General features: G+C 42.8%; 1 protein-coding gene across 7 annotated transcripts in view; it reads right to left on the bottom strand.

Moving 5' to 3' along the window:
• CTNND2 (catenin delta 2) overlaps positions 1-18,224 on the bottom strand; it is a 576,017-nt gene that overhangs the window by 232,458 nt on the left and 325,335 nt on the right. For 6 of the 7 annotated variants that reach the window (XM_054164400.1, XM_054164398.1, XM_054164401.1 and 3 more), the window contains one exon: positions 15,659-16,226. In XM_054164400.1, the coding sequence (XP_054020375.1) occupies positions 15,659-16,226 (568 nt within the window). The remainder of the gene's footprint in view (positions 1-15,658; positions 16,227-18,224) is intronic. The other variant, XM_054164405.1, reaches the window with a different exon arrangement.

Consider the following 18,224-nt stretch of genomic DNA (forward strand, 5'->3'; position numbering starts at 1 on the left):
TTCTAAGTTTTCTGTGTTTCCTTGTTAGTCATGCAGTGTAACTTTACTTAAAAGTACTGCATCAGTTATTTTAGTTTTACAAATCAAGGGGGAAGAAAAAAAAAAGTCACACCATAAATTTGTATTCCCTCACAAGTTGGTTGGTTGGCCGTTTTTGGCGGGGTTTGTGTGGGGTTTTTTTGTTTGTTTATTTTTTGCTCCTGCTAGCTACTGTCCTGATTCTGTGGAAAAGCATTTGCCTGCTTAAAACATTTTATAAAAAATAAATTGTTAGTGGAAGAAGAGAAGTATGACTTGGAGCAAAGAGATAAGAAGCAAAGATAGTCAGGAAGAAACAGTAGATTAAATGTGACAGACAAGTTCAGGGAGATAATTCCCATTTCATTTCTGATCTAGGGAACTGACACTAAAAGAAAGAAAACCAAAAACTCCACCAAACTAACTGCTACCACACAGTAACAACAACTTACCTTCAGCAAGGCAGAAAATAATAGATAAACATTGTAATTATTTTTTTTTAAAGCTGTTAACCAAATGATGACATTGGGTGGGTTTGGAGGTAGTTTTTTGTTTGTTGGTTGTTTTTTTGGTTCTCTTTACTTCTGTCTCTTAATTTTTCCCTCAACCCTAATAATTTTACAAAAAAGGGGAAAGATACTGCTATCCAGCCTTACAAATCACTGTTTCTAACTTTCCTGCTCATTAACCATTTGGACACAAGGTTGAGTGCCTCAGCAATATCATGGTGGTTCTAAGCAACAATGCCAAGAGGCCATGCATATGCTGTTTGTATAGCTCACTGCAGCTTCACAGAATCATAGAATATATCCAGTTGGAGGAGACCTCAAAGATCATTCAGTCCAACCTTCAACCCTGTACTGAGAAGGGTCAACACTAAACTATGTCACTAAGTGCCAGGTCTGACCACTCCCTGAACACCCCCAAGGATGGCGACTCCACCACTGCACTGGGCAGACAATTCCAATGTCTGATAACCTTTCAATGAAGAAGTATTTCCTAATACCCAGCCTAAACTTCCCCTGGCACAGCTTGTAACCATTTTCTCCAGTCCTGTCACTTGTTGCCAAGGAGAAGATGGTCTTTCCTCTGGTCTCCCCTCAGCCTTCTCTTCTCCAGACTGAACAACCCCAGCTCCCTTCGATGCTCCTCATAGATCATGTGCTCCAGGCCCTTCACAAGCCTCATTGCCCTTCTCTGGACAGACTCCAGCACCTCAATATCCTTCCTGTAGAGAGTGGCCTTGAACTGAACAGAATACTCAAGGTGTGGCCTCACTAGTACCGACTACATGGGGATGGATGATCACCTCCCTGTTCCTGCTGGCCACAGTATTTCTAACACAAGCCAGGGTGCCATTTGCTTTCTTGGCCACCTAGGCATGCTGTTAATTCATGTTGTCTATCAAGCAGTACTCCCAAGTCCCTCTCTAAGTTGCAGCTTTCCAACCACACATCTCCAAGTCTGTAGCTTACCATGGGGTTGTTGTGACCCAGGTGCAAGACATAGCACTTGGCCTTGTTAAATGTCATACAAAAAGGTAAGAGTTGAATATTTTAAATTTGGAACTGTAAAAGCTTGGGGTTTAAGCTAAGTCAAGTGCTGTAGCAGTACATTAAACTCAGCAAGTAGGAAGAGAAATGCTCTGAAAAAAAACATCCAGGGAAAAAACCCAACCCCAAAAAAATAAAATAAATTAAAACCCAAATGAACTAAAACCAAAATCAAACAAACAAAAAATCAAAACAAAACAATGCTCTTACAGTCTGGAGAGGTGGGCTGAGGAGAATTTCATGAAGTTCAGTAAGGCAAAGTGCAAGGTCCTGCACTAGATTGGAACTATCCTTGGTATCAGCATAGGCTGGGGGATGATGAAATGGAGAACAGCCCTGCTGAAAAGGACTTGGGGGTACTGGTGGACTAGAAGCTGGACATGAGCCAACAATGTGCACTTGCAGTCCAGAAGGCAATTTGAATCCTGGGTTGCATCACAAGGACTGCAGCCAGCAAATCAAGAGGGGTGATTTCTGCCACTCCACTCTGCTCTGGTGAGACCTCACCTGCAGTCATATGTCCAGCTCTGGGGCACCCAACACAAGACAGACATGGATCTGATGAAGTGAGTACATAGCAAGGCCACAAGGATGTTCAGAAGGCTGGAGCACCTCTCCTATGATGACAGTTGAAAGAATGAGGGCTGCTCAGCCTGGAGAAGAGAAGATTTCCAGGGAGACCTTATAGCTACATTTTGTTATCTAAAGGGGACCTACAGGAAGGCTGGGAAAGGACTGTTCAGAAGGGTGTATTACAATAGGACAAGGGGCAATGGTTTGAAACTGGAGCAGGGTAGATTTAGATTGGACATAAGGAGGAAGTTTGTCACAATGTAAATGGTAAAATACCGGAACAGGCTGCCCAGCGATGTGGTTGAGGACCTGTCCCTGAAGACATTCAAGAGCAGACTTGATGTGGCCCTGGGCAGTCTGACTGAGTGTCCCTTCTCACTGCAAAGGGGCCGGACAAGATGACCTTTGAGGGTCCTTTCCAATTCAACCCCCAACCCAATGCAATGTGTGAATATTCTGCAAAGCCTGTAGTTAAAAATTCTCCGACACAGACTACAAATCAAAAGGAAGAACAACGCATCTCTAATTTCCCATAACTTAGTTTGCTTTCCTCCTTGAAGCACAAGGCCATATCATGGCACAGGGACGAAATTTCTGCCTGCAGAGCAACAGTGTAGACTAAAGATCTGAAATCTCATAGATCTAGAGACCACTTCCAACAGTACAAATGATCTGCTAAATAGCACTGCTGCCTCCAGCAAAATGTACTAGGCACTATTCTGCTGATGTCCACCAGTGACAATGTGGAAGTTTGATTGTGTTTAACATTGTGGAAAAGCACAGCATCTAACAAACCCAGTGGTTCACAATCCTTCCCCTAAACTGAGTATCAACTCAGTCAACCTTAACAAAGGGAGTTCTCAAGAGGAGCTCTGGTGTGGGGGGGAAGAGCAAAGTATTTCTGCCTGCACTCTTCCCTTTACGTGGAGTAGAATGACTATCTAGACCTTAAATCCAACTCTAAGTGGAAGTGTTAAGATCAACACAAAAGTTTATTAAGAAACATGCTTTGTGGAACAGTGGTTCCGAAAGGGAAAATGGTCACTGTGTAACACCATGAGAAGTGTAACCTCAGAAACCTAAATTCATTTGGGTAATGAAGTGCCAAGTTTGTCCAACTACAGTATTCCTCCACTGGCTTTTGCGGGGCAATACGAATTTTTGATCTAATTGTACTGTCATTCCTGGGAGTTCACAATTCCAACAGATGTTTCTTCCTTCTAACAAGGAAAATGCAAACAGATAGTTCCAGTGAATCCTGACCACACATGCATCTTTAAAAAATTATTAATTTATGAGAAATATTGCACATATTTGTTTGCAAAACTATGTTCCAGTCTCTGCTACACATGATTGAAACCCAAGACACCACATATTGTGTTGGTTCACAGAATAGTGTTTTCAACTTATCTTATACAATTCCTTTCACAATGAGATTGTGTATTATTAGATGTGTGAACAATATTAACTTTTGGAGATTTTATCTGTAACACTTTGTACTCAAACTTGCATTTCACTGACAGAATAAAGAAAAAACATCAGATAGTGTTTGTTCTTTTATGCAAAGTCATCTTTGATAGAATATTAAGCAATTTCTCTTCCCAGCAGCTTTGTCCTCCTCAGTGAGCAATAGCTTGCAATCCCCAGTTTCCAGAATTCACCAAGACCCAAGTTGTAAGTCTATGACACTCCAGGGGGAAAAATGAGGTTTGTTATGTTTGCTTTTCTTTCAATGCCACACTCAAGAAAGGGAAGATTTCTCTGGATATTCTCTTGCATACTTTATTACTCTCCAAGTTTTCATTATCCATTTGAGACTCACTGCATTTAAAATGTTAAACGCAGAGCTTTTATTAAATGTATACATAATTGATTTGAATACATTCTAACTTAAGAATTTAGTTATACCTGTAAAATGGTTTAGGCCAGCAATTAATTAAATGGTCATAATTGTAAAAGCAGGTATCATTGCGTTATTCAAGCTGGCTTTACGTTGTTCCCATTACCGATACATCCAGACCTGCGCTAATACATCGGAAATCATCTCCTACTCCTAAAATCATTATAGAATCATAGAATTGTCAGGGTTGGAAAGAACCTCAAGGATCATCTAGTTCTGACCCCCCTGACATGGGCAGGGACACCTCACACTAGATCAGGTTGCTCAGAGTCACATCCAGCCTGGCCTTTAAAACGTCCTGAGAGAGGGCTTCCACCACCTCCCTGGGCAACCTGTTCCAGTGTCTCACCATGCTCGTGGTGAAGAATTTCTTCCTAACATCCAATCTGACTCTACCCATTTTAATTTTTGTTCCATTTCCCATAATCCTATCACTACTTGACACCCCAAAAAGTCCCTCACCAGCTTTCTTGTGGTCTTGCTCTAAATAGAAGAAATGCTAAATGTAGAGACAAAGAAAAGCAATAGAGTTAACACAGTGATCATGAGGAGCACAAGGACTTCAGCAAAGTTTATGCTAGAGTAACCATTGTAACTCATGATAAACAAAGAAATTAATGGCTACAGATCTGTATTTTTCCCCCAGCAATTTACTCAAAGCAAATAAAAAAACATGCAAGAAAAGAAACAAAACCAGCACAGGAGACTGTGATGCGCCATTTAGGATCGTAAGATGAAACAGTCCTGTCACTCGAGCAGAGAGTCCATGCTAAACAGAAATGGTCATGACAAATGCCGCAAGAAACAAATGGTGACAGAAGGTCAGTGGCAAAATGGAAGGCAGACTGAAGCCAAGAAATGTAAGAAACATGTACCAAGCAGTTTGCAATAAAGTAGTTGAAAGGTCCAGCTTTTGGGCTTTTGCAGTAATTGAAATTACAAGGATCAGATGCATGTTAGTCCAAAGGTGACAAACACTTGAGGGATTCTCAGCTGTCCCACAATTATTTCCTGGTTATTCCTAAATGCAAATTGACATAATTTGCATGTCAAATGGATGCCTCACCTCTGAAGGCAACACTTACTGGCTGGCTGAAGATTTGTATCACATTTTGTCTGTTTCACAAAAGCAGTCTGAAATCTACGGCAGACTGAGAAAAATCAGCAATGTGCAATCCATTGAAATCTTGTTAAACCTCAGATTAAAAAAGACATTCTCAGCTAAAATGGTTAATTCCTGAATTCCAGACTCACAAGACAGCAGAGACGGACAAATAAGATCACTTTGAAGGACGCTGCTCAGTTACATTCAGCATTAGCTTTAAATTATTGCCAAAAGAAGCTCAAGGTGCAACACAGAAATGAATGACAAAAACTAGACAGGGAACTCCAACTTTAGACTGAAAGAAATGCAAAATTTTGATGAGTAAGCCTTGAAAACTGAAGCTTGTTCAGAGACCAGACAAAGTGCAATCATGGCTCATGAATCTATCTTTAACATGGCTATCGGTTTTAGTTCTGCGTGGGAAATTGAAGAGCATTAGTTCACAAAGATTTTGCAGTGCTACACATCATGGCTGGTTAGTCAAAGCCCTGAAAGCAAAGGCTGCTAGTGAAAACAAGCCACTTCTACAATACCTTTTGCCCTCATTCCCTCCTTCATGAGATGCTACTATCCTAAAAGCTGCCAGGGGCTCAACTTTATCTTGTCTTTTAAAAAAGGCTGGTAAATCCTTCATAAAATTACTTATTCTTACCAGGACTCGTTAGTCCTGATGGGTAACTTCTGTTTACTAATAGTAACTACATAAGCTAGCAGCCTTTCTACTGTTAAAAAGAAAGTCAGGTCTGTGTACAAAAGGCTTCTTAATTTCTTGATCATGTAGGCAGAGCAGTTCAGAAGATGGCTGGAAAGATTCTTTCTTGACTGGAGGGTCACGATTATATACAGATTCTCATATGAAGTCCTAACCATACATAACACACACAATTTTGCTTTTTATGTGATTAGGCCACAAAATGTTCTACTATGTTCCTAATATAAGAGGCTGAGACATACTGTAGGCAAACAGGTCACCCAGGTATTTTGTTGTTCTTGTTTTCAGCCAAATATCCCTAATTTGTAACTAGCTATTAGCTTGGCTCCAATTCTACTCTTTCCCTCTGACCTGCAAAATTCGTTTCTAAGTAGGATTCATCCTCTTCTCTTCAGAAAATGCCTGCTAAGGCTCTGCTATCGAAAAGTTGCCATGGCATATTTCAGGTTTCTATGACAAGATAACAAAATGAAAAAGCATTTTTCAAGTGGCCTAAAGAGTTATACTTGTGGGACTTTATTAGTGGCATCCTTTCCACTAATTTGATTTTCAAAATGACAAACTGACAATGCTTCTTTGCCCAGGTCCTTCTCCAACTACCCTCCTGCAAGAATATTCATTTTCTCTACCTTAATTAAACAGTTCCCAAGTGGCACTACAGCAAATGCCTGCTCAGAGCCATAGTAGGAAACAGACATCAGATACGATCTAAAATGTCAGTAAGCAGATTAGTCCAGTACACTTTGGTTTTGGTGAACTCATGTTGCAAATTATCCCATTAACCACATACCACCTTCATGTTTTGTTTTAGCCTTTCTATTCATTCTTGCTGTAATGTCCAACAAAGCACTGATTAGCCGGTCTGCAATTTGTCTTTTGCTGGGTCCTCCTTTTCTTCAGGGCATATTAGCCCCAAACACATAAAGAGCTATTGTCTGACTCCCTCCACCTTTCTCCCTTCCCCCACAAATATCTGAAATAATCCAACTCACCCTCCTTTGCAAACTGTGTTCCCAGGACTTTGATACAAAGCCTTTGAAGAGCTTATGGCACCTTTTGGTGAGCATATGCAAACATGACTGCATCCCCATGGACCAGAATGCTCAAGGAGGTGTGGATGGGGGGAACAACCTCATAGTCCTTTTGCTCCCCAGCCACAGGAAACATGCTCCAGTATCAGAGGACCAAAGCACCTTCTCCATTCTTCCTTTCCTCCCAGGCAAAACTCTTTAAATCCAGGGAGGTTTTAGTCCTATGATCAAAAGGTTTTACTGCCCCAGAGTATCACAGCTGGCTATCTGATAAAAGGGATAATTCACACCTGATTTGGAAGAGGAGTGAAAGGGGCCTTAAGGCAAGATATAGACAGACACTGTGGAAGAGATAAATACATAAAAAGCACATGCAAAAATTTCCTCAGAAAAGTGAGGGTTGCCTGATATTTAAGACCACATGTATTCAAACTAATATGGCACTTTTCCATCCTGCACTTCAATGCTACAATTTGCAACTCAATGTACTTACTAAAAATCTATGCCATCCAACTGGCTCTTCTTATGTCATGCCTTACAACTGTAAAATTAGTCATTAACTGGTCCTTCTCATTTCAGCATATTACCACCATAATACCACTTCCATAAAACCAAAAAGTATTCTGTCTCTTCTGGGTCCATACCAAGGTTATTTTCAAGTTTGACCTTGCAATTACAGAAAAATTGCCTCATTTATCTCCTGTGATTGCTCATGGAGCAAAATTTGGTCTCATGTAGTTTCTGGCAGTCACCACTGATGGCTAATATATTCCACCTGTGAGCACTCTATGTCTCAGCATGGGCAGCCATGTGCACCTTCCCTCTCAAGTTTTGGCTTGTGAAAAGCAGAGCCTTCCTCAGCTTCCTAGTTTGCAATCTTCTTCCTGCCATAGTTAATCACTTTACTTTTGACCAGAGGCACCTACGCTGCTTTAAAGTTGCTGTGTGCACACAACAAGCAAAAAGCAACTAGATATCCCAACAAACCAATGTTTGTTACTGATGAGCTGTGTATGGACTACAGATTTCAGCTACAGCAAGCCCTTTGTGTGCACAGCAACTTAAGAGGATGAAGTTTTCTGCCACAAAAAAAACTAAAAGGCACATTCTCACTTCTCTTAAATACCTGACCACGAGGGATTAAAGATTTCTGTCACTGCATATTGAGACTTCAGTGACAAACATTCCCTGGCTATTGGATAAGGCCTTGCAATGGGGTTTCAGACTCTGAGGAAGCTACAGCCTTTGGCCAGTGGACAAGCAAGACACAGACATGCCAGTTTAGATTGCACAACACAAGAAAATATTTTCACTAAAGCCACAAAAGCCCAAGTGTTAGAAATCTGAGTTGAAGAGAACCTTCCCCTTGCTTAATTCTAATACTCCCTATCCCATACACTCCATTCTTCTTCCCTATCCCAGTGCTCCCTTCTGCTAATTGAGTTCATGGCCAGAGATGTTTGGGAGGACACAGCATCATGCTCCTGGCAACTAAAGAGGAAAATATGTACATGAGTATACCATTCAGATCTGAGAACAAAAGGGATGGTAACCAGCACAGACAAGATAGCCTCACTAGCATGCCCTCAAGACCCAAAAGGCTGGGTATATGAAGTTCATAAGGTCCCAGACTCACCCTGTAATCTCACATACTAAAAATACTGCAAATCAACGTAGCAAGGCACGACTGTAGGAACTGGAGTGACAACACTGCCTACTCTATTTCTATTGCTCTGAACAAAAGTTCAAAAATCTTAGCTTCCCAAAGCCCTGCTCTTCAACTTCATATATTTTATCAGATTTATGTAGTCAAGAAGAACTGACAGAGGAATTCCAGCTCCTGAGACTAAACATTTCCTGCTACAGACACCAACTCTTCTGTGCGAGCTTTCATCTGACTTCAGCTCCTTCTTCATGCTACTTTTCAGGTGTATAAGCATGGACTTTTAAAATTCTGCTCTGAAGTTCAAGAAATTCCTTCCAGTGACTTGTAGGCTTTCATTTGAATCCTGGCTTTCTTAGGTACATTGCTGGAGCAGAGGCCAGAAACTGCATGCCAGGTTGTGTGGTTACAAGCAACAACAAAAGCTTCAGTACTCACCAGAAGCACATTTGATGCTACATTCACCTAAAAGCCCAGAAACAGCTACTGCCACTCAGCTCCCCAGAGTCATTCAGTTAAAATACTTGCAGCTTCATAGCAGTTCATTACATTTTCAGCAATGCTGCAGACTAGTTTTCTTTGCCTAAGAGACTGTTATTTTGCAATATTATTTGATTATTTGATTGACCCCTCTGAAAGACCACTGGGAGAATCAGTCAAATTCTTTCCTGTATCAAGAACAGGAAGCAAAGAGAAACATTAATGCCAGTATGAGAACAGAACACAAGTTTAGACATATGTGTAGCATTTGCTCACACAGAAAATCAAAGCTCTATGCACTCTTTAGCTCAAAGGTATCTCTGCACACATAAGATTTCTGTATCCGGCTCGTCTCAATTACCCCTCTCCTACAAGCAAATTCATTTTGTGTAAACTAGATTTGAAAGATGCAGGAATAAAAGTCATGGCAATAATATTTAAAAATGACTTAATCTTATTCCTTCAGCTTTATTGCTGGACATTGTCCATTTTGGATACCTTGTCCCTGTTGGAACTGTGCACTATTGTAAATGCTTCAGTTGTAACAATTAGTAATGTAATTTTGCTGAAGGAAGAGGTAGAAGCAGAACTAGGAGCAAAGAAAAGGGAATGCTCAGTCTTGTATTTGTATCAGCTCCAAGACCAACATCAGAACTTTCAACCTCCAGGTTACAATGCAGAAACAAATAACTTCGCACCAGAAAGATACTAAACTCCAAGATTCTGAAATACTACTGGATGCCTCAAAATTCTTTGTGTCTTTTTGGTGTCTGAAAGAAAGAGCCTCCAAAAAGAGTAGAAGCATAACCAAAATTTGTTTTTAAAATCCTAGGACTGCACTGTCTGTCCCAGAACACAATGTACTAACAATGTTCCCATCCGTAAAGAGCACTTACCGGAACTTTCTAGCTAATTAAATCTATAGAAAACTGCTTTGGTTAAAATTAATGAAACCATTTTGTTTCCCCTATTAAATATATATATATACACACTCACAGGATTCTGTAAGAACAAAAGAAAAAAGAAACGGTTGAACACCTGACTGTCCTTTGTGTTCTGATAAATCCTATCAACAGCCCAAGTCTCACAGCATATCTTAAAGCTAAATATCCAAGTATTTTTCTTAATTATCTGTCAAAAAAAGTAACTGCACATTACACCTTGACTGTTTTATTAGTTCATCCCTGTGTCTCAGGTGGGGATTTTAAGGCACAGAGCTTAGATCCACCTTGGCTGCGGGTTAATACTACGCTTGGACCTTCCTTATGCACCTGCCCAAAAGCTGAATAATGATACATGTGGTAGACTTGTCCACATTTGCAAAAGTTGGTGGGAATTTGGGTGTGATGCAGTCTAAAAAGAGTATTTTACTTGCATACAATTTAAAACCCACAAAGAGGCTTACTGTAGTTTGTTATACCTAACATTTATTTTAATTCTATCTAACTCTGCTAAGAGTTATTTGTCCCCTATGCAGAGCATATTGGGTTTGGCTGAGATGGACTTAGCTCAACCCATAGCATCTTTTGTAGTGCTGTATTTTGCAGTGGTAGCTGGAAAGGGTGTTTATAACACACCAGTATTTTGGCTACTGCTGAGGACCAAGGCTGTGCTTTTCCAACATTCTCCCTGCAACAGTAGGCTGAGGGGTGGGCAAGATCTTGGGAGAAGACATGGCTGGGCCAGCTGACCCAAACTGTCCAAAGAGGCATTTCATACCATAAGACATCAGCTCATATATAGAAGCTAAAGCAAAGAAGTAAGTGTGGTGGCATTCATTAATAGCATAAATCCACCAGGGCAACTGCTATGTGCATTGATGCCCTACTTCCTGAGGAGTGACAGGACATTGTCTGCTGATAGGAAGTAGAGAATAATATCTACTGCTTCTGTGCACAGCCTGGGTTTTCACTTCTGCCTTATTAAGCTGCTTCAATCTTGACCCATGGGCCTCTTGTTGTACTTCTCTCTCCTCTATCCATCTAAGAAGGTCTTAGATTGAGCGGCTCTGGTGGGCATCTGGCCCCCAGTCAGGGCCAAAACCACCACAGCAGACGTATGAATCAAGAGTGGATGCATGTATGCTCACAAGTACGAATCATAGAATCAGAACAATGCAGTTGGAAAAGATCTTTAAGATCATTATCTAATTACAAAGTCTGGTACTAAACCACATCCCTTAGTAGCACACCTGTGTATCTTTTAAACACTTGCAGGGGTGGGGATTTTTATTTTAGTGCCATTTTATTATTAATGTTACACATGCACACAAGCAATCCTACCTCAGAAAAGACAGATTCCTTTTCTCTTTAATTTTACAGGGACCTGAGAGAAGATTCTTGTTGAAGACACAAGGCTGAGCACTTTCAGAAGTCTGAAATACTGCATCTCTTGTTTCAGCAGAACATGTCACCACTACATGAAGAATAAGTGCATAATATTCTATCCACCTAACGTTAACGACGTGGCTCACACCAACACTCATTTCTTAAACCTAACCTTTTAGTGCGGCTGCTGGAGCATGAAGCAGTCTTCAAATGTATTTACCTTTGTTTTGCTAAGTTTTTTGTAAGTTTAAGGTAACACAAAACACTACCTGTCCTAGACTTACATGTCCATTATTTTCCCCAAGCCTGCATGAAGAGGCAGGAGTGGCTCCGCAACATCAGGGTTGCTCCCCCACCACAGAACCTGAGGCACAAACTACCCCAAAAACATCCATCTGCAGCCTCCTCTGCCTTTGCTCCTAAACAAACTCACTACTCCTTTAGTATCATCTATTAGATTCTAGCCAGCAGGAGATTCTTCAGAGGGCTATGAAGAGTGACCACATCTGCAACAATCTGCCTCCTGAAAGGGTTTTGCCATGTTTCTGCTGCTTGCTTTCCTAGACACTCCTCCTTCCCGGCAAAATGGGCTGCTTTGGTGAGTTTTGTTCCCAGCAGCACCCTTCAGCTCAGTTCAGGTGTGGAAGCTGCAAGAGGGTACTTACAAACTGTGCTTTCTGGATTCAGATTGCTGCTTGAACAGTCAAATGCACTTTGGAGCAGCAAAAAATTTCTTCCAAAACTGTAATTGCAGATCATAGGAATGAGGCAGCTAAACTAAGAATAAAAACTGCAAGTGTATGCTTACAGGAATCACTATATATACATGTATACACATACCCATACATGTACATGCTTGGCACTGGTAACAGTTCAAGTATAACTAGACTAAAAAGCATTTCTGAAGACGTTTCTAAGGTTACTTGGTTAAAACTGAGTCACTGCATGCTGTTGCACGTCTTATTTTAAATTCAGGCTGCAGTCTAAGAATTGCTGTTTTTGTAATTTCAAGTTGTTTCATAATCGAGTTTGTAGGAAATTAGTATAAATAATGACATCTCCTCAATGGTAAATCTCACACAGATTCAGTTTTCAAGAATCTATGCTTGTGATGTACACAATGTTGTTTTCAATTGCAATCTTTTAAAAAATTGACTGTATCTGAAGGTTTTTTTCTTTTAAACATCTAATGCTGGTACTGCTGTCATGTGGTTTGTTCAGACCTGGTAGTATTCATTGAATTTTTTTGCATGATATTTTAGAACACATGCATTATTTGTATCCCTAGTAATTACTACAAATACTTATTTTTTCCTCATGGAGATTAAAAAAAAAAATAAAAAAAATTACCGAGTAACATCATCCCCATGATGACACATACACACCAATGCAACTTCACATTATTCACAGTAGGCAAGCTATCAATCAGTGCAATGTGACAACCATTCTCCACTCCGCCTCCTCCTCCTCTCTCTCTCAAAGAAAAACAGAAACAAAACAACAACCCATCTTCGGATGTTGTGAACAAGAAGCAAAATTCTCATTTACTGAACACTTACTTTGCAACACACAATTGCTTTCTCTCCTTCTTAGTGGGTATGATTTCTAACAGAATGAATGGAAAACTCTTGCAATATGATAAACTTACAGTTCAAATGCTAATCCTGTTCTGAGCAAAAATGCTTACAGGCAAAAAACCCAAAGATTGCCTTAGCAGTGTTTGTAACATCTGATCGGGTCTAAAGCACACGTTGGTTTTAAGCCTTTGTAGTGCATTGACTTCAGTGAGTCCAGTGAAAGTGCAGAAGATTAGTCAGGCAATTAACACTGCTAGCAAATGTGTAACTCGGGGATGGCAGGAGGCCCAGAGGAACAACTACAAAATGGTAATGGCAAATAAGGGGTGGAAGCGCACAACAGAAAACGTTTGCAAAAGAATGGGTCATGTGATAAAGCTCCTTTCAAGGACTACTTGAAAGGCATGTCACCACCCTGGAGGGAAAAAAAAAAGTTATTTACTAACATACTGTTGCTTCCACTTTGGTTTCTGTTTTTTTCTTTAAGTAGCAACATTATCTCTGCATGTCTGTCACCTAATACTAATTCAAGTTACAGATTCTCCATTTGTTATAAAATAAGACACCTAAGCTTTCGGGGTTTGTTTTGCATATCTTACAAGCAAATACCTACTCAGAAGACCATTACGTTTGTTCTGATTAACACAACACTTGCTCTACCAGTTTTTACAAATGATCACTATTCCCCCTCCCATACTAAAATCCAATAGCCACTTCCTAAATGCCCTCGTGCATCTATACACTTTTCTTTCACCCAAGCCATAATCAGTGACAAGCAACTCTTTGCAGTGGGTCCTAAAAACAGGCAGGGATGCAAGTACCTATGTTATGCAAGATGCAGAGGAAGTCCCATCAAAAGCTTCTATTTATAAATAATCCAAGAAAATTAATACCAGATTCATAGCTTTTATTCAAATCAAAGACATACACCCCATTCGGAATGCCTGTACAACTGCTATTGGTCAAAAAGCCCAAAAAAGTCTAAATCCATGTTGTAAATCCATGTTGCAACCTGGGTCTAGCATGGGAGGAACAGCTTCCCTGACACTGTAGGACTTCAGAGTCATAATGGACCTTAAGTCCTACAAAAGAAGCTTTGACAAAGCTATCATCACTGGTTTAATGCAGCAATGCTCTAAAAGATGTCCTCTTCAAAAAACAAACCAATACAAATTCCAATGCTAAAAGTACACTAAAAAAAAATAGAAACTGAGCCTGTTTTAAACTTCCTGAAGCAAGGACTTCCATCACATAACAAAGAGAAAGAAAAATCAAGGGAACATTGGCAGTTCATACCCAGAAATATATATGTTTTAAATTGAATCATCCCCTGTTCCTTTGGTGCTGAGAGTTCCCTCCATACCTGTGTAGACTCAAACAAACCTTGCTATAGGACAAAGCTGCCAAACTCCTTAAAATATGAAGTCTGTGGCTATTATACAGTTCTACTTCACAAAAACTGAGGCAAACAATGTTGGACTACACTGGGGAGAAGTTGTACGAATATAGTTGCTAAATAAACCACTTTGTAATTTGAGACTATTTGACAACATGACTAATGTAAGTGTTGTGAGAATTCACTTTGGCATCACTCAGTGATGTCATGCCTTTACACATTTTGAACTTCAAAAATAGTGTTACATAAACAGAAAGAAGCCTTTAAACCTCCACTCTTTAAATAGGAAAAAAACCCCATCAAACAGTTCTTACAAGAAGACACACTAGTACAGTATGTTATTATCAGTTAATTTAATCTGTATGTTTAGACCTACTGGAACTGTACAGGATGTCAACAACTGTTGGAGTGGGGGAAAGGTGATGGGTGAGAGAAGAAAGGCAGGTGAGGTTTTAACTCTAGGATAAAACTTGTGTACCTGCCTGATACAGAGCCAAACCTCTTTATGTATCCTATTTATCTTCAAATCTATTTATGTCACACAAGAGAACATATGAGCATAGCAGCTGTTACTATAGCAATGAAACTGGAAATTTTGAGAACACAAAAAACCCACCCCTGAAGGATGCTCAGTTTAGCTAAGAGAACAGTGCACCAGTACCTCACTTCTAGAAGCAGATCAAAATCTGTGGTTACAGAGATATTAAATTAGCTATAACAACCTATTCCCTGTAGGGCACTCAGTGCCAAATAACCGCTGCCTATTATTTGACACAGGTTGGTACACTGGGAGATCCTGTTGGGTAGCCCCAAACTTGTCAAATACCCCACACCCTCTTGTAAATCCGGGAAAGAGCGACTCTCTGCAAAATGCTCAGTTTTTGATCGCGGCAGAGAAGGGATTCACCATAGTAACACACTCCCTACCCGCACCGTGGGAAAGAGCAGGGAGCAGCTCGGCGCCCAGCGCTGCAAGCCCCGCACCCTCCTGACACCAAGCACACCTTCCCGGCACCGGGAGATGGGATGAGGCGGGAGAAGGAAGGTACTTTCTTCAAGAAGCAGGCAGGCAGCGGAGTACTTCTCCCCACTTGGCGCTGCCGGAATCAAACCCACAATTTCCCCAAACCGGTTTTGTGTCAAATCCACCCCACTCCTCTCTCTCTTCGGCAGTGTCACCCCGCCCCGGTGCCGGCGAGGCGGCATTTCCCCCTACCTCGCCCCTCAACCCCCGCTCCCTCCCGCGGACGCGCATCAGTCCTTCTCACCACACCACCCCCCACCCCCCGCAGCCGCGGACCCAGACTGCCGGCTGCGATTTACCTGCAAGGGAGCCGGGTCTCTGCAGGGTGGCGGTGGCGTACAGCTCCTGGGAGTGCTTGCTGTACTGATCGGCAGCGTGAACCAGCCGCTTGGTAGGCGACAGGGTGGCGTAAGTGCCGATGGTGGAGCTTAACTGGTGGATAGGAGAGGAGGAAATGTTAGACTGGACGGTGGGCGGGGAGGTCACTCGGATGGGGGACGGCGACAGTCCCGCCGAGGAGACGACGATGTTGATGGGCGAGCTGGTGCTGTAGGACTTGGCCAGGCGGCTGGGGGACTGCTTCGGGGAGGAGAGGCGCTGCGCGGTGGCGTAGGCGGCGCCCTCGGCGGCGGAGCCGGCCCGCGGCAGCTTGGTGGGGGAGCCGCCGGGCTGTGCGGGCAACGGGGAGCTCACCCGCTGCGCCGGCAGCGTGGAGCTGGCGTAGTAGAGCGCGGCGGTGTGCTGGGGCTCGGGCAGGTGGAAGGCGCTGCCGTGGCTGGGCGCGAAGGGCTCCCGCGGCTGCGGGGCGGCGGGCGGCGGCGGCGGCTCCGGGCCGCCCGGGTGGGCGCCGCGGCTCCCCGGGCCCTGCTGCAGGAAGGAAAGGCAGAGGCGTCAGCGGGGGCGGCGGCGCCCGGCTCCCCGATCCTGCTCGGGGCGGGGCAAAAGGGTTGGGTGACCCCCCCCAACAGCCGCACGCAGGGCCCTCTTTGACCTTACACCGGGCTGGCACCGAGCGCCCTGGGATTACAGGAGTCGTTAATCTGCTAAAGCAATCCCAGCCTTTGGGGTAAAAACGGACGCCGAAGTCGGCACTTGGCTGTATACGCTCTCGTACCTACCCGCAAAACCAGGCCTAGATCGGGCCGAGCCATCCCCTCCACCCAAACTTTTATTCATCATACATTAAAAGAGAGCAGGTGAAGCCACCTAAGGGATGTTAAACAGGTGAATTTCATCATAGATAGGTAACCGATGCCCGCACGAGGCGACGCACCGCACCGGACTAAGACTGCCCGCGGCTGCCACTTCCGATGCCAAGGGCCCGACAGGGCGCGACCTGCCCCCTCGGCGGCAGAACTAAGGCGCTGGCCTCAGGCTGCCACCGCCCGACGGAGTAGAGCCGAGGGGAGCAGACCTGGGGGCTCACGCCGCGCCGGGGCCGAGCCCGCCCCCCCCGGTCGCATCCAGCGGGGAATCTGCGCCCGGCTGGAGTGAACGCCGCCGGCCTCGGTGACACCAGCCTGGTTATTGGGGTAAGCAGGAGGGGGCGAGCGAAAATCGTTGGCAGTTTCTGCCTGTTAAAAATTTCAGGTACGTGCCTGAGCCGCGTCAGGAGCACTGAAGGATGGAGCTCGCTCTTACCAAAGGCGGCTGTCCCTTTATGATCGGGGACCTCAGGCTCATCTGTGAAATGGTAACATTAAAATCCTCAAACCACTGCACCCCGTAGAGAGCTGAGAGCTCAGTTGGAAGACACACTAATTCTTGTTTCAGATACTCGGGTTTTTTAGGGTTTTATAGATGATTTACTGTGAAGTCTCAGAAAGCGCTCCAGATCCCGGGAGTTGACAGTGCAGTCTGAATCAGTCTGACCAGTGTGCTTCGCCCAAACACACACCTCTCGGGTACTGATTTCCTTAGAAAAGCTTTTAAAATGTGAATAATGAGCTTTGTGAGTCAGTTCAAAGAAGTGTGGTGAATGTTGACAGCAGCGTTGTTTCATATTTAAAATAGCAACTTGTGTTTTTTTAGTAGCATCCTACAGGGGGAAAAAAAAAAACCAAACACGTAAACAAAAGCACCATGTTTCTGATGTGAAACTTGTTCTCTTTCCACTAGGATATCCAATAAAGGACAACTAATTGAAGCAAAGAATAACTGCCAGATGTGTGTACTTCTTCCTATGTATGTTCACTGGCAATTTTTCTGTCTTTTTAATTTTTTTTTTCCCTTTGAAGCCCTGCCCCTCATCCTAAATGTGGTTGGTTTTTTTTGCATCTGGGGGAAGAATATGCATTTTTTCTAGATGCTGCTGACAAGAAGCAAAGCTTCAGAGAAGCCACTCCTGATGCTTTGCTCCCAGTTGTTAGCAGCGTGGAAGAAGCTACCAGCACTCACAGTGTTCAGGCATCTCAGGGGAGCACTACCAGACCCAAAACTCATTGTCTTTTGCACTCCAAAGAGCAATGGCCTTATAAATAAATGTAGTGTGAATGGTTCCCTCCAGGTGCTCTCTATGGTGAGCAAGGGCATCATGGATGAAAGTAGCCTTGCTGTTGAGTTGGACTGTTCTGATTGTGGCTGCAAGTTACAAACATCATCATCAAGTTGGAACCTCGAAATTTATATAAATGGCCAACAAGCTGTTCACTTGAAAGTCTCCTAACAAAAACTAGGTAAGCAAACTATGGGAGCATCAATGAACTTTTAGAAGCTTCTACTTACCACCTGTGCTTTAAACTGGAAAGAAGGGCTAGTGTGCAACTGCAATGCCTGTCCAATAATGTGTATGACAGGAGTGCAGTTTTCATTTTCCAGGTTTAAACTGTATGGTAACAGCTTTAATAAAACAAAAACATACTGGCA

Source organism: Dryobates pubescens, chromosome 9 (genome assembly GCF_014839835.1).
Source record: "Dryobates pubescens isolate bDryPub1 chromosome 9, bDryPub1.pri, whole genome shotgun sequence".
NCBI classification, from domain to species: Eukaryota; Metazoa; Chordata; class Aves; order Piciformes; family Picidae; genus Dryobates; species Dryobates pubescens.